Source organism: Pteronotus mesoamericanus, unplaced genomic scaffold (genome assembly GCF_021234165.1).
Source record: "Pteronotus mesoamericanus isolate MK-2021 breed Mesoamerican mustached bat unplaced genomic scaffold, CSHL_Meso_final contig_42, whole genome shotgun sequence".
Classification (NCBI taxonomy): Eukaryota; Metazoa; Chordata; class Mammalia; order Chiroptera; family Mormoopidae; genus Pteronotus; species Pteronotus mesoamericanus.
This window is the reverse complement of record NW_026555157.1, coordinates 9,052,710-9,067,299: the sequence shown is the minus strand read 5'-3', so window position 1 is coordinate 9,067,299 and position 14,590 is coordinate 9,052,710. Positions and strand designations below refer to the sequence as shown.

Genomic DNA, 14,590 nt, shown 5'->3' with positions numbered 1-14,590 from the left:
AGTCTGTGAATTCCCCAAGCCTACAAGTAAGGAGGTTGCAATACCGCCGCCGAAAAGTCCCCGAGGAGTGAGTCAAAAGAATTGGAGTTCTGGGGAAAAGAAAAGGGTAATTTGGTTTTCTGAACCGCGACAGGGCTGGGTGAGCAGGGTGAACAGAGAGAGGTTTTATTACCCGGGTAACGCCACCGGGAAGCGTCCAAGTCCTAGGGGCTCCCCCGGAGCGTGGGGCTTCTGTGTCTGCTTCCTATTGGCGGGCCTCCCAGAGGAGGGCGGAGCCAAGAACCCCCGCCCTTTCGGGCGCGCGCTGCTGGGCGAGGTTCCAGATCCCGGCTTAGTCTTCGCCTTGGTCCTGCAGCGCCTCTAGGCTGCAGATCTGCGTTCCAACCACCTGCTCGGAGCTGCGTCCGGGGAAGCCAGGGGGGAGAGGAGAGGGAAGGAGGAGTCGGAGGGAGGAGGAAAGAGGCGGCTTACACACGCCTCCCAGTCTCCCCACTCAGAGCAGCTCAGAGTGCTGCTACCGCCGCTGCTATACCTGCTGCTGCTCTTGCTGCCACAACTGCTGCCCCACCTGAGGAGACCGCCTGGACCCGCCGCCCCCTGTTGCCATCTCAGGCTATTCCTTCCTAGCACCGGCTTTTTACGCGCACTGCCACTATCATCATCATTATTATCCCAAGAGAAGGGAATTAACAGACCAGCCAAAAAAGAACCACGTACACCTTTCCGAATTGCTCAAGTGTCTCCCGGAAAGAGAGAGAGGGTCGCCGGTCCCCGGAGAAGCAGCCAAGGGGCCAAGGGCTAGTGTTGTAGGGAGAAGGAGCTCGGGCACTGCGTGGTGGAAAGTTACGTGCGGCGGAGACCCGAGGGTGCAGCGCCACAGCCCAGGGGGGCGGTGTGTCTGGGAGAAGCCGCTGCCCGCTGCGTCCCGACAAGTGCGCGGGCAGCACGGGGTAGTAGGGAACGACGCTTCCTCCTACGTCGCGGACTCTCTCGGTGGCTTCGGAGGAGGAGGAGGAATATGGCATCGAAGGCGGCCCCCTCATGCCGTTTGGTCTTCTGCCTCTTGATCTCCGCTGCTGTCCTCAGGCCAGGTGAGCAGGGGCCCCGGAGCAGCCCGCGGCCGACCTGGGCCGGAGGAGGCTTCCTTAGGTCCCCGGCCTTGCGCCGCCAGGCAGTGCGCCCAGGCTCGTGGGGGAAGTAAAGAGACGGCTGTGCGGGCGCAGAGCTGGCGTTGGGTTCAGTCACCTGTGCCACACGCCTGGGCTTGGCCGGTTGACTCAAGTTAGCGCAGAGATGGGGGCACTGGGTAAATCTCCAGGAACTTTGGGTGAGGCCGGGGTCAGGGCTTCCGGGGCCCGAGGGCAGGATTGGCCAGTCTCCTCTTACCTCTTGTGGCTACCGCCTAGGCGGCGAGCTGTTGCCCACTGACAATTCAGTCACTGATTTCAAAGTCCACGTCATTTCGCTCTGGGCAGTTTTCCTTTCGCTTAGCTCGTGGAAGCAATAACTGGACGCACTTTTTTCGTGATAAAACCCCTGGCAACTTTCCCTTGATATGAGGCGAAGAGGTGATGGAAGAGGTAGAAGATAAAAAGGACTTTAATCGTTCCCTTAAATTCTTCCTAAAGCTTAAATTGTGGCTTGGACCCGTCCTCCCCCATTTTCTGGGTGGGCAGTGAGTTTAGGAGTGATTGTAGGCAAAGAACCCAGCCAGGTTTGTGAGACCTTACGATAGGGTTTGTAAATTTTTCAGCGCCCATGATTCACCCTCAGATCTCAGTTCTGTTCTGAGCCTCAGAAAAGTAATGCAAAACCCCCAACAAGCAAAGTATTTCGCTGGGAATCCCTTTACTCGCCGTAGTGCTCTGTCCTCTGCGAAGCACGGCGGCTGACACGAGTTGGTCCCAATAGCGCATTCTCCGTGCTTCCCTTCACTTGACAGAGCAGCAGGTTTATTTCCTCGCTAGACTTCAGGATTTTTTGGACTTTTCCCCCCATGTGAAGTTTTGGTTGCTAGCCCTGCCCTTCATAGACAGTTGCAAGTATAACTCCTACTTCCTGTTATTTCGGGTTTTGTTTATTCTACTCCTTTCTTTAGGGTTTTCTTTTTTAATCAAAGAAAAACTTTCTTTTTGCATCTTTAATTTCTGCACATCCTTTCCGTTGTTAGCAAGTTGAGGCCAAAGAGTAGGTCTGAAAGCCTCTGGTTCTCCCCCAGGAAAGGGGGGAAAGTGGGGCTGGGGCTAGAGCCTGAAGATCCTGCGTGTTTGTGAACTGCAGCTGTGTATGTTTGTGTGGTTGGTGGAGGTGCCGGGGAGGGGGGTGCTCTCACGATCTCTTTCTGAAAGTTACAGTTCTGAGTGAAAGGGAAAGAGCTCACCTGCTGTTCTGAGGTTGGAGAAACAGTGATCTGTGACACATCTCCGGGTCTGGGGCGGGGACTGTGAAAGGCGAGCTGAGCCAGGTTTAAAGCAGGTGGGGTGGGATAGGAACACCGGGGATGCGGGGAGGAGAGGCCCCCTGGGTTTGGCACAGTGTGGATTTCTCCTTTTCCTGATCCCAGTGTCGCTGTGGGAAGGAAGGGCACTCACTCTGAAGCCAGGAGGCGAGAAGAGCGGACGAGGGTGATGAGTTTGTAAAATGCGAAGATCCACACGCCCACAGTTGGCTTTCAGTTTAACCGTCTCGCCGCTTTGAGGGAGTATCTCACCTAGAGCCCCACCCTGAGAGCACACGCCAGTTTCCTTTCCAGTGCTCTCGCACTGGTATTTCCTTTCAGTGGGGTCACCTCAGAGGACAGGTTTTTCTGCACATTTAGTTGCTCAAAGGGGAGAGGTTCCGCTTTCAGATCCTCCTCCTGTCGATTCCTGCGGCGCACCGGCTGGTATGTCGCCTCCGTACCCGTTTCTTCTCACTTTGGGCGAGCGTCAGGCGGGGCTCCCCCAGGGCTCAGAAGCCTCAGCCCCTCAGATCAGCGGTTTCCTTGAATTTATGGGGCTGACATAAGCGCGAAACTGTCAGTCAGTGTGTTTCAGAAATGATTGAGGCATTAAAAGCGCCATGTCCTGACCCTGGATGCAAGTCCTGGGCTGCAAGTGAGCCTCTTCCGGGCCCTCTCCACAGCTGAGCCCGGTGAGGACGCAGGGCCAATGGGTGGTTTAGTCAAAGGGGCCGAGTGACTTCCCAGCGTGCCGCTGTTTATTCCCCCAACAGCTGTAATAGTGTGTGTCGAGACCTACAGAGCAAAAATTCGAGTTCATGAACCTGTTCCTGCAAGTCTTTTGGTCTGTAGTCACTACGTAGTTATTGCTATATTCTAGGCATGGCACGGTGTTACCTGTTTTGAAGGGAAGGGAAAATGTATATGAACCACGAAAACTGAATTCGGAGTTATAAAGGCAATAAAGTATGTGGGAGTCATCCTAGAGAGAATAGAATCTAATTATTATAGAAAGAGCGTCAGCCTGTGGTGACATTTTGTATTGCTTATAAAAAGGCTTTCCTTGATTATTTACAACAAGGAGGTGGAGCTCCGCAGTTAACTGTTTCTTCACTTGGGCCACCTGTGTGCACGCCTCTGTGGAATTTTTCTTAAATGCTTACTGATATAAGGTTAATTCCAAGACAGAAACACACTTAAAGGGTTTGTTTTGTTTTGTCCTAGTGGTATATTATGTTGGGAAGGTATCAGTGTATCTCAGTAAGGCCTTGGGAAAAGCATCAACTCAAATCAAATAATGTCCTTGCAGACGATTAATGTGGGACTCTTAAAATTTATTATTTTAAAAACTGAAAGCTGCTTAGTGGCCAGTAAATATTGTTTTTTCCTTGATGGTTTATTTAATCCAATAAAAATTACAATTTATTACACTAATATTTTCAGTAAATTGCTTTTCTAGGTTTGGCTCACCTTTTTGGGCTTCAGCTTTCCCATGTGTAAGTATAAGGTTGGGCTAAGGATATACTCTGAGATATCTTCAGCTCAAAACTCTTGTTTCTGACTAAGGGAAAAGGCTGATTAGGGCAAAGCAGGGTCATTTTCCTGTGTTTTTCTAATTCTTTCAGACAGTCTGCATGGACATATTCGTATATATCTTTTATTACTAGAAAATGTTAGTGTACCCCACTTGCTAATTTTTCATCTTTTTTCTACTTTTGTAAACTCATTTTAATGTCTTGTGCTTACTCCTTTAGGCCAGAATAGGGCTATTAAAAAAAAAAGTGTCTTGAGACATTACTCTCCCACTCTCCTCGGTAAAGAGACCCAGGAAAAGGTTTTTAGATCTAAAACAAAACAAAACAAAACAATACAAAACAAAACACCACCAGTAAGAGTAACCCATCCTATCTGGAAGTAACAGTTGATGCTAATATGTCCATGTAACAAAGCCTTAATATGTACACCTGCAAAAAGCTTCTAAACAAAGAAGTGGATTTAGCCCATGGTCCTGAGTACAATATAGAAGGAAATAAAAAATACTAATGCTTTCTTCATGTTTTCAGTTTTATACAAATCGAAAATATTTTAAGACTAACAAAAGTTGTGATATGCCAAACTTTTTCTGACTTTTTGGAAAATTCAAACTATCATATCATTTTTAATAGAAATGTAGAAGAGAATGCTTGTCTACTGTTGACTTATTTCTAAAAAAAAATAATTAAAAACCTACCTTAATAGTTGCAGGTGTTACCAGAAAAATCTATCTATTGGGGTCAGTACTTATGTGCTCCGTTTTTAGCTATACCATATAAGAATGTTGTGACCTTGGGAAAGTTATTTTTCTGCTCCTTTTAATTTCCAATCTTTAAAATTTTCTCTTTATGTAATGCATGTTTCTGATTAGTAATTCCTTTGCTCAGTCAGCATTTTGAACTTTTCAAATACAGTATGCTATATTAAGACTTTCATTATACTTTTAATAGAGTAACACTCTTTATTTCTCCTAGTCATCACTTGACCATTTTATTAAAAGCAGGACAAATATTTCTTTTCTTTTTTTCTTCAACTTATTCTTTTACTTCCCAAATTTTCATGTCATTAAACATAGGCTTTTGTAAAATTGAGCACAAAGCTATCAGCATTATCTGGTGTAAGATGGCAGCATTTTGTCATGTAGTATTTTAAATGCTTTACAATCACTTTGTCTTGTATTCTCAAACACACACCTGTTTTTGTTCTGGCCATTTTTGTGTGTGTGTGTAGAACATCATCAAAGAGTTCTGGCTGTCTGAGGCCATTAACTCAAGTAGGCTCATGCAATATAGATTCCAAATATGCAGGAGAGCAACATAGGTGCAGCTAAGACAAAAGAGTATCTCTGTGCCTCTGTGAATGTGTATGAGCTTAAATTCAACTCTTTCCAAAGTGTTATTTTATTCTTTATTGTTAGGCTTTCACAAAGGACCATTTCATTTCTTTTTAATTTAAATTAAATTTATTAGGGTGACATAGGTTAATAAAAGTCTATAGGTTTCAAGTATACAATTCTGTAATATATCATCTGTGTATTTCATTGTGTGTTTACCACCCAAAGTCAAATCTCCTTTTGTCACCATATATATGACTCCTTCATTTCATTTCTTACACATATTAGGAAATGAGCTAACTCATTGGAATACTGAAGAAAGTTTTCTTTGAAGTAGTAGATGATGAATTAATATTTGTTTTATTTTTACTTTTGGATATCAGTTGTTTAAAAAATTTCAATAGGAAATGAAAAAGACCAGAAAAATGCCCATTTATACCTTTTACTATTTTTTTTTAAATTAGGTCAGAATTTTCTCTTCCCTGTGGAGATCAAAGTCAAGACTAAAATATATTCTCTATACTTAAGAAGAGAATTATAGGCTATTTGATAAGGTTAAATGCAGTTATTATAAGTATTCCTATAGCGTACAAAGTATTATATATTTGAAATTACTGATATTTTCATCCAGCTAATTTCTGTTTAAATAACAAAATTTATATTCTCTCCCTTCCACCTTATTATTAAATGAAATACTATATATATTTCAACAAGGACTTGTTCTAAATGTGCTGTGGTATTCAGTAATTGTTTTATGGTACCCTATTATCATAATCCATTATCGTAGTGTATGTTCCGAGAATGAAATTAGCTTTTTGCTGCCTCTCCTATTTAGCCAGTCAATTCTCAATTATCCATTACACTTAAGGGGGAACTCAGAGTTGCACATAATCCAAAACAATTTCTAATCAAAGGATTACTTAATTTGACTTTGATCAAATACTTCAATGAACATGCCTATGCCTGGTTTTCTAAGAATTCATCGTATTACAACATAATGAAACTAAACTGTGGGAGAATAGATTAATCAGAAATTAGATAGCTGTCTAGTTTCTCTGTCTGGATTCCCCCCTTTTCTTTCCCCTAACACTTTCTCCTCTCAGTGAACCATACAGCCTGGTATATCTGATGCAGTCCTGGTTTATGCCCGATGTCTTAACTTAATTATCAGTGGTACCCTACGTCACTCTCAAAAGTGGTTTGGGAAACAAATTATATAGTTACCATAATTATTAATGACTTTCCTGTTTACATGTCTGTCTTAGAGTCCTTAACTATAAAACATGCGTTCTTCATCCTGACCATTCCATACTTCTAACATTTTTTTTAAGTATCAGTTATAATGAACTAACAGTAGGAGTTAAATGTCCCTTTAATGTCAAGTATAAGAGACAAGGTTATAATTTGGAACTTTAGAATACTGTAGTGAATATGGAACATTAAGGATCTTATGGTTTGAAATGGAAACTAGATTCACCTGAGATGCTAAGAGAATAGTGGTGGTTAAAATTAACCTGGGAGCTATACTTATTCAGTAGCTATGAAGTATCTACGGATGGCCTTTTTCAGTCAGATCCTGAAATCCTTTTGTAACAGTGGAAAATTGTAACAGTGGGGAATTGAAACCCACCCCACCATTCTACTGATATAGTTTCTGTAAGTGCTGACTCTAATATGTAGCTTGTAGATGGACAGCATGTTTATATAAGAATCCTAGGAACTAACTCCAAAACATACTCCAACCTTCAGGCTTGCCACCTCTGGGTGATTTGCTTACCTTCATCCATGGAGCCAGGATGACATGAAGCCAGTATGACATAATCAGGCTGATATACACCAGACCATCACTTGTCTTATTAATGGAATGGACTGTGCTAGTCTGTACCGTAGAGAACTTTTCAACCCCCTCCCTTGATCTCTTTGTTCTGTTCCCATCTCCCTCCTTATAAAAACCTCTGCCTCTACTGAGATGTGAAGATGCGCTTTGGGACATGAGTCCACCATCTTCCAGGTTGCTGGCACGTCAAAATAAACCACTTTCCTTTATGTTAGCATCTGCTTTTGTAGCAATAGGCAGCCAGACCTGCTTTCAGTTGCACTTTCTCATCCAATTGCACATTTTCCATTTTGTTCTTCTGTAAGTTTTCTCTATAAAACTAAAAAGAAGCCCTAAGTCTTTCTGTACAAATAAGCTACAGTTGTATCAGTTAGAAATGCTCACCTGACTTGGGACAGTCAACAATATGGCTAGAATAGTTGGTGCCAAGACTGACTATTCCCAATTAGGCACCCATGTATTATTTGGTTCAGTTTTGTCTGAATGTCTCAGTTACTCAGAAAACCCAAACAGTGGAGGGAGATAAGGAATAGTGAGTGGGTTTTATCTAAGCACACAAAATAAAGGATGCCAAAATATTGTCCTATTTAATAGGGAACAATGAATGGAGAAGGCATTGGCCATTGTGGCTGAAACTTTTGTCAGCATATTCCCAAGTATTTTCCCTGATAGCTGTGAAGTTTGTGGGTATGGAATTCATTATTACTATTTTGAACCACAGTGTATCAGTTAATTATGCTGCACAATAAAGCACTCTAAAACGTAGTGGTTTGAATCAGCAACCATTTTATGTAGTACATTATTGTGCAGGTTGGCAATTTAGCCTTCACAGTTGGCTGATTTTCTGATTGTAGCTAGTTGTCTTCATTCTATTAGTCTGCTGTGGGTCAGCTTAGGAAGCTTTACTTCTGGGAGTTAGCTGGTTGTTTTTCAGGAAGAATCAATTCTTCACGGCCTCTCATTCTCTAATATGCTTCTCTCGGTTTGCTCTCTTGGTGGAAGCCACATTCTGTTGATAAAGACAAGTCAGAGCCCAGCTCAAACTCAGGAGTGGGGAAATCATCTCCACCTATTGAATGGAATAAGCTAAAATACTTTGCAAAAGGTATGGATAAAGACCAGAAGGGAGAATTAGGACCATTTTTGCGGTCAGTCCACCTCTCACAAAAATACTGAAGGATAAAGCAGCAGCAAAGACCCTTACTTCAGATCCTTAGCCCCATATTCACAATTTACACCTTTTCTAGATCCTTGGGCAGGATATAAGGCAGATTATAGAGAGTCAAGCAGGGTCCCATAGGAACAGTTTCCTATAACTCAAACTTTATCTTCTCCTGGAATAAAATTATGGCAAGTTCAAAGTGCGTGTGTGCACTGTGCAGGGAGAGAGACTGAGAGAGAGATTTGTAAGGGTTAAAGACATGCAATAGTGCAATGTAATTCATGGTCAGAAGATAAAATGTGATAGAAGATTGGTTTTTGGAAAAATGAGAAGGTGCCTTAGACATTCAACTTGTTCAATTCTCTTATTTGGTAGATGAGATAGATGAAGACTTGGGTTATGAGGTTACCTAAAATTCAATAGCAAATTATCCAGGTTTTAGAGACAACAATATTCTTAGTTTTATTTAGTTCAAGGTTTTGGAGCTATAGATAACCTTACAATTGCATAGTTACTTATCTAAGTACCATTGTTGGATAAATCAAGAGTAAAACTCATGTGAATTAACAGTTCAACATATGTAACAGTAGTAAATATTGTATTTATTGAGTGCTTTGTATGTGCAAAGCACTGTGCTTGGTTTTAAGATCACTGCAATAAACTAGTTCCTAGTCAAGGTCCCATTACTCCAAGACATTATATTCTTTTCGGGAAATAGAAATTAATTAACTAATTCTATAATTATTTGCTGGAAGTTTTGCTATGTATTACAAGGACAAATAAAGAATATTTTATATCAGAGCGGCCAGATTTGGTCCAGAGCTTAGACAAAAATCAGATCGGTTCTTTCAGGAAGTGATATCTGAGGTATGTGCTGAAGAATAAACAAGTAGAAGATATGGGCTGAGAGAATGGTATGAGCAAAGATGCTAAAGCAGAAAGGAACATGGCTTCTAACTCCTGTAGGTGACTAGGAATTCCTTAAAGTTTTTCAAATACTTTCCTGTAATTTCCCTAATTTACTTACTAGTTATGGGGTTCAGGAGAGGATCTCTTTGATCTTATTCAAATATTTATACATTAACAAATATTTGCATATAGACTTCTCCTTTAAAAAAATGAATATATTGTATATGCTTCTTTGTACCTTCCCTTTTTCACTTAGCACACATTTTAAAGATTAAGAGACTATCCCATATCAGCATTCTTTTTAACATAGTATATTGGATTTTATTCTATGTACCGTAATTAATTTGACCATTTCCTTGATTTTTGGAAATGCAGTTTTCAATCTTGTTTTATTACAAATAATACAGAAATGAACATCCTAATACAAGTTCTTGTCCATATGTGCAATTAGGTTGGTAGGAAAATGTCCTGGAAGTTAAATTGCTGAATTAAAGAATATGGGTATTTTTCATTTAGGAAGAACTTCTAAAATTACTGTTCAAAGAGTATGTACTTTATTGTATATTTGAAAGTTGCTAAGAAAGTAGATCTAAAAGTTCTCATCACAAGAAAAAATATTGTAACTATGTGCAATGATAGGTGTTAACTAAACTTATTGTGGCAATCATTTGGTATTATATACATATATCAAATCATTATGTCGTACACCTAAGACTAATGAAATGTTACATGTCAGTTATGTCTCAATTAAAAAAAAAGTATGTGTCTTTTAAAAGTTCCAGCAAAAGTGTATTGAGATACCCTCTTCCTCATACTTCCTCTATAACTGTGTATTATTAGTATAACTTTTTTAAAAAAGCAGGATAATTGTTTGGTTCTTATTTATTTAAAGCTTACGGAAAATGTAAGAATTATAGGAGTAGTAAGCACACACACTCACATGTAAGGCAAAACCTATGGATAGTTTGGTGCCTAACTTTATTTTATATGAGATGAGGCCAAAAATGGGAGAAAGAAGTTCATTTCTTATTTCTTTTTCCAAATAAGAGAGATAACTTTTAGAACATAAACTATGTAATTACAAGCCATATTTTCCTTAATTTTGGAAGATTTATGCTCTGTGGAAGCCTTAAGAGTAGTTGATATTGTTTTTCATTACACAAATGGTTTCCAAATATTTGTGTTAGTTCATTGTACAATATACATTGTTGGGGTGGTCTAATACTATTTTGTAAACCCTGCATAATAGTTCTTACTAGACAGGCTTCAGTTAGTTTTATTTATTTATTTAATCCTCACCCAATAATATGTTTAATATTGATTTGAGAGAGAGAGAGAGAGAAGAGAAATGGAGAGAGGCAGACATTGATGTGCAAGATAAACATCAATGAGTTGTCTCCCATTTACTCCCCAACCTGGCATCCAACCCACAACCTAGGTATGTGTCCTGACTGAGAATCAAACCCACTACCTTTTGGTGTATGGAACAATGCTCCATCCTACTGAGCCACTAAGCTAGTTCATTGGTTATTTTTAAATACACAATATTCTGAATAATTCTTCCAAGAAGTTTGTTTTAACACACTCATCAAAATTGTTGGTGAGCTGATAAAAAGTACCATCTTCTATAAATTTATAAATAACATCAGTGCCATTAATATGTTTCTTCCTGTAGTTTTGGATCTGTTATGGAAAAGAGTAAAATATTTATTTCATAGCCATTTTTATATAGAAAAACCATATATATATATATCCCTCCAAAACGAAATTTATTTATTAAAATTGCATATTTATTCCTGCATGTTTACACTTCAGTCACTTTCAAAGCACTCTCCATTTGATGCAGTACACCTGTTTAGACTTTTCCATTGCTCAAAACAGCATTTGAACTCATTGACTTTGATTCCTTTTAGTGCATCTGCTGTTTTTTGTTTCACCTCTTCCACATCGGCAAAATGTTTCCCTTTGAGGACTTTATTCTTTCAGGGAAACAAACAAAAAGTCACTAGGGGTGAGATTGGGTGAATAGGTAGGTTGGGGCATGGGATAATGCCATTTTTGGTCAAAAACTGCTGAACACTCAGAATAAAGTGAGCAGGTGCGCTTATAAATCACCCATCATGAATTGGACGAACGTGTTGAAAGAGTCTCCAAAAAAATGCACTGAGGCTGAATGCAGCCTCTCACAACACCACCAGCTGGTACACTGATACAGATGGGTTCGTAGAACACTAACCTAGCAGGGAAGCCTGTATTACAAGGGGCCCACCCTCTAGAAGATAATTCCATTTGTTTTGGGGTTCCCCCCTCATATATAAAGAGTTTTCCACAAGTATATGCTAAAGATATATTTTTTAAACAAAGCAACAAATATTTATATTGGAGTTAATAATATTATTCACATATTGTAATTTCATGAATAAATCAGTTTCTGCTTAGCATTTAGTTTCAAATGTTCAAACTGGTGTCATTTGTACTTTATTTGCAAGCATTTTCTCTACCTGGATGATAAATATGACCCTTCTCAAAAAAATATTTATGTTGGTTGTAAGACATAGGTTTTATATCTTTGCAGAGGTATGCATGGCTCTAAACATGAATAATAATTTCATTATTAAATCTAATAGTGAAATGTAATAAATATTTGGATTTACCCTGTTGGATTAATCCCCTACTGAACCCAACCACAGTGGATGGCAATCTAGGTCTCAAATAAAATATTTTAGAAATGACTAGTTAGCATAAAATTGCTTTTCTTCTCATACTAGATGGCAAATAAATATCTGTTTTGTAAAACAAACCCTGTATCTGCTCAGTTGTGCTTTTCTTTGATGATAATAAATGTGTCTCCTTACTAAAATAAATGACAAAACAATAAAAAAGAGTCGAGTTTCAGGGTATGGCTTGTACATTATCCTTTTTTAGAATAGGTCCAAAATGTTTGGTTACAAAGGACTGGACCTGGTTGAGTAGGAATTTTTGTTGTTGTTGTTGTAGATAGTGTGGATGTAGCTCGATGATATTTTTGAAAAATAATTCTCTGATTTTTATAGACTATCAGTGCTCACAGATTTCAGACTACCAATCTAGAGCACAGATTTCATTGCACAAGAGCTCAAGAGCTTGGAGTATGGATCAAAGCATTAGTTTTATTTCTCGCTTTTGTCTCTGTTTTCTTATTTGCAAAATGAGCATAACAATAGTACCAAGTTTATTGTATTTGAATATTCAAAAAGATAATGAGTGTATAGTGCTTTTCTCAGTCCATGGCACATAGTGGACTCTCAACTAATAATAATTATTATGAGTCATATTTTAAAGTAATTATAATATTATAATGTTTATTCATATCAGAAAATGTTGGATTGGCCAAAAAGTTTGTTTAGTTTTTTTCCATATGATGACTCTAGTAGTGCTTGGTTGTCTTGAACTTCATTTGAAATAGTTTTTTTAGATTGTGTTGTGACAGCTGTCAGAACAGCATGCATTAAAAAAATACTTATCAAAATTGGTAAATTTTTGTGTAGCCATTTTAATACTGAAGATGGAAGAAGATACACAACATTTTCAGTGTATTATGCTTTATTATTTCAAAAACGGTAAAAGCAAAACTGAAATGCAAAGGAAGATTTGTGCAGCTTATAGAGAAGGTGCTGTGACTGACTGAACCTGTCTAAAGTGGTTTGCGAAGTTTCTTGGTACTATTGACATTTTGGCCAAATAATTCTTTGCTGTGGGGCTGTCTTATGCATTGGAAGATGTTTACCAGCACCCCTGGCCTCTACCCAGTAGAGCCAATAGTAGGAGATAGCCAACATACTCAAAATATCCAAATCAGTGAAGTTATTGGTGAAAATGAAAAATGTGTCTCTTATTTTACAGAAAAAACTAAACGGACTTTTTGGTCAACCCAATATGTGAAATTCTTTATTTCACTGATTGGAAGTAAGTTGCATCTAAGTACATTTTTGACTTTCAAGGAGAAAATCGGAATTCATGTTCTTATTAGGATAGTTCAGAGTCCTAGTGACTCTTAAGTAAGTTTTCAGTTTTATCAACTCAATAAAAACAAAAGAAAAACACAAATTTAAAACTGCAACCTTAAAAATTGTAATCCCCTCAAACAAGAACAATTAGAAAAAAAGAATACATGTTTGAAAATTTTAAGGACATGTAACTAACAATAATACTCTTACATATTGATATTATATATATTTCTATAATTTGAAAGACATTAAACCTTAGAGAAAAAATTTATAATTATTATAATAGAGTCATTTTGATTATAAAATTATGGTTTTAAATACAGGGTACATTTTCTCAATAATAATTCAATAGAGGGAGCTCAGCTACTTTCTTTTATGAGCACTGTAGAATGATTTTGCTTATAATGATTTTTCTATAATTTAATGGTAAAATTATTAAAATGTAATTATATCATTAATAATATTTTAGAAATTGAATAATATTCTTCTCTTACTAATCTGACTAAGAATGGTTCTACAAACATTATATGTTTGCATAATATATTGCTGGACAAAATTAAAGTAGGTATACTTTTGGGAAGCATACTTCACTCTAATATAGCAAGGCATCAAAGGAGAGCAAAGTTTTATTTCCACCGACAAAATAATGACTATTTCGGATATTACTTTTGTGGTACTATTAAATAAAAACAGTTATGTATTTGACTAGGAAAAAAATATCTGTATTTTTCTCAATTACTCTGCCTAGATTTTTAAGCAAATGAGTATAGATTTCTATGTGGAAATAGTGCACACTTACATATTTCCTTGTTTTCTTTCCCAAATATCCCATTGATTTAGGAAACACCAGTTTTGTTTTCAGCCTGTGTTCATATGCATCACTTGTGTGACTCTGACAATTTATTTACATTTTAAGAGATTCAGTTTTGTCATGGAGGTATTGTACGATATGATTTTTAATATCTTTGCCCCATAAAAATTCTAGCATTAAAAATTACATATCAGTTAAGAAAAAAACTGTGTAAGTTTGAATCAATACTAATCAGTAAGTTTTACTTGAGTTCCAGTTTTTAAAAAAAGTAAATGATAATCCCCACTTATTTTTTTATTTAAAATGAAAATCATTTTCATTGAGTTCCACAGGAAATTACATAATGCCACACATTAAACCTCTTAATTTATTACTAAAATGCTGTTGGGTGAAGAAACGGTCCAGTTCTCTGGCATATTTAAGGACTGGTACCATAGACGGCTTTTTAATATTTCCTATTGAAATTAGATACCTGCTCTTATGTCAGTGCTAATAGGGCAACCTGAGGATTGAGTTTTATAGCTTGTTCATTACAGTTTTAAGCATTCTTTAAATTAAGTGTTCATTTTATTGTGTTTA

At 38.2% G+C, this 14,590-nt stretch overlaps 1 protein-coding gene across 1 annotated transcript in view; it reads left to right on the top strand.

The window, feature by feature from the left end:
- Positions 1-436: 436 nt before the first annotated feature.
- ALCAM (activated leukocyte cell adhesion molecule) overlaps positions 437-14,590 on the top strand; it is a 201,742-nt gene continuing 187,588 nt past the window's right edge. Inside the window, exon 1 of the mRNA XM_054577336.1 lies at positions 437-1,091. Coding sequence (XP_054433311.1) covers positions 1,019-1,091 — 73 coding nt within the window. The 5' untranslated portion in view covers positions 437-1,018. The remainder of the gene's footprint in view (positions 1,092-14,590) is intronic.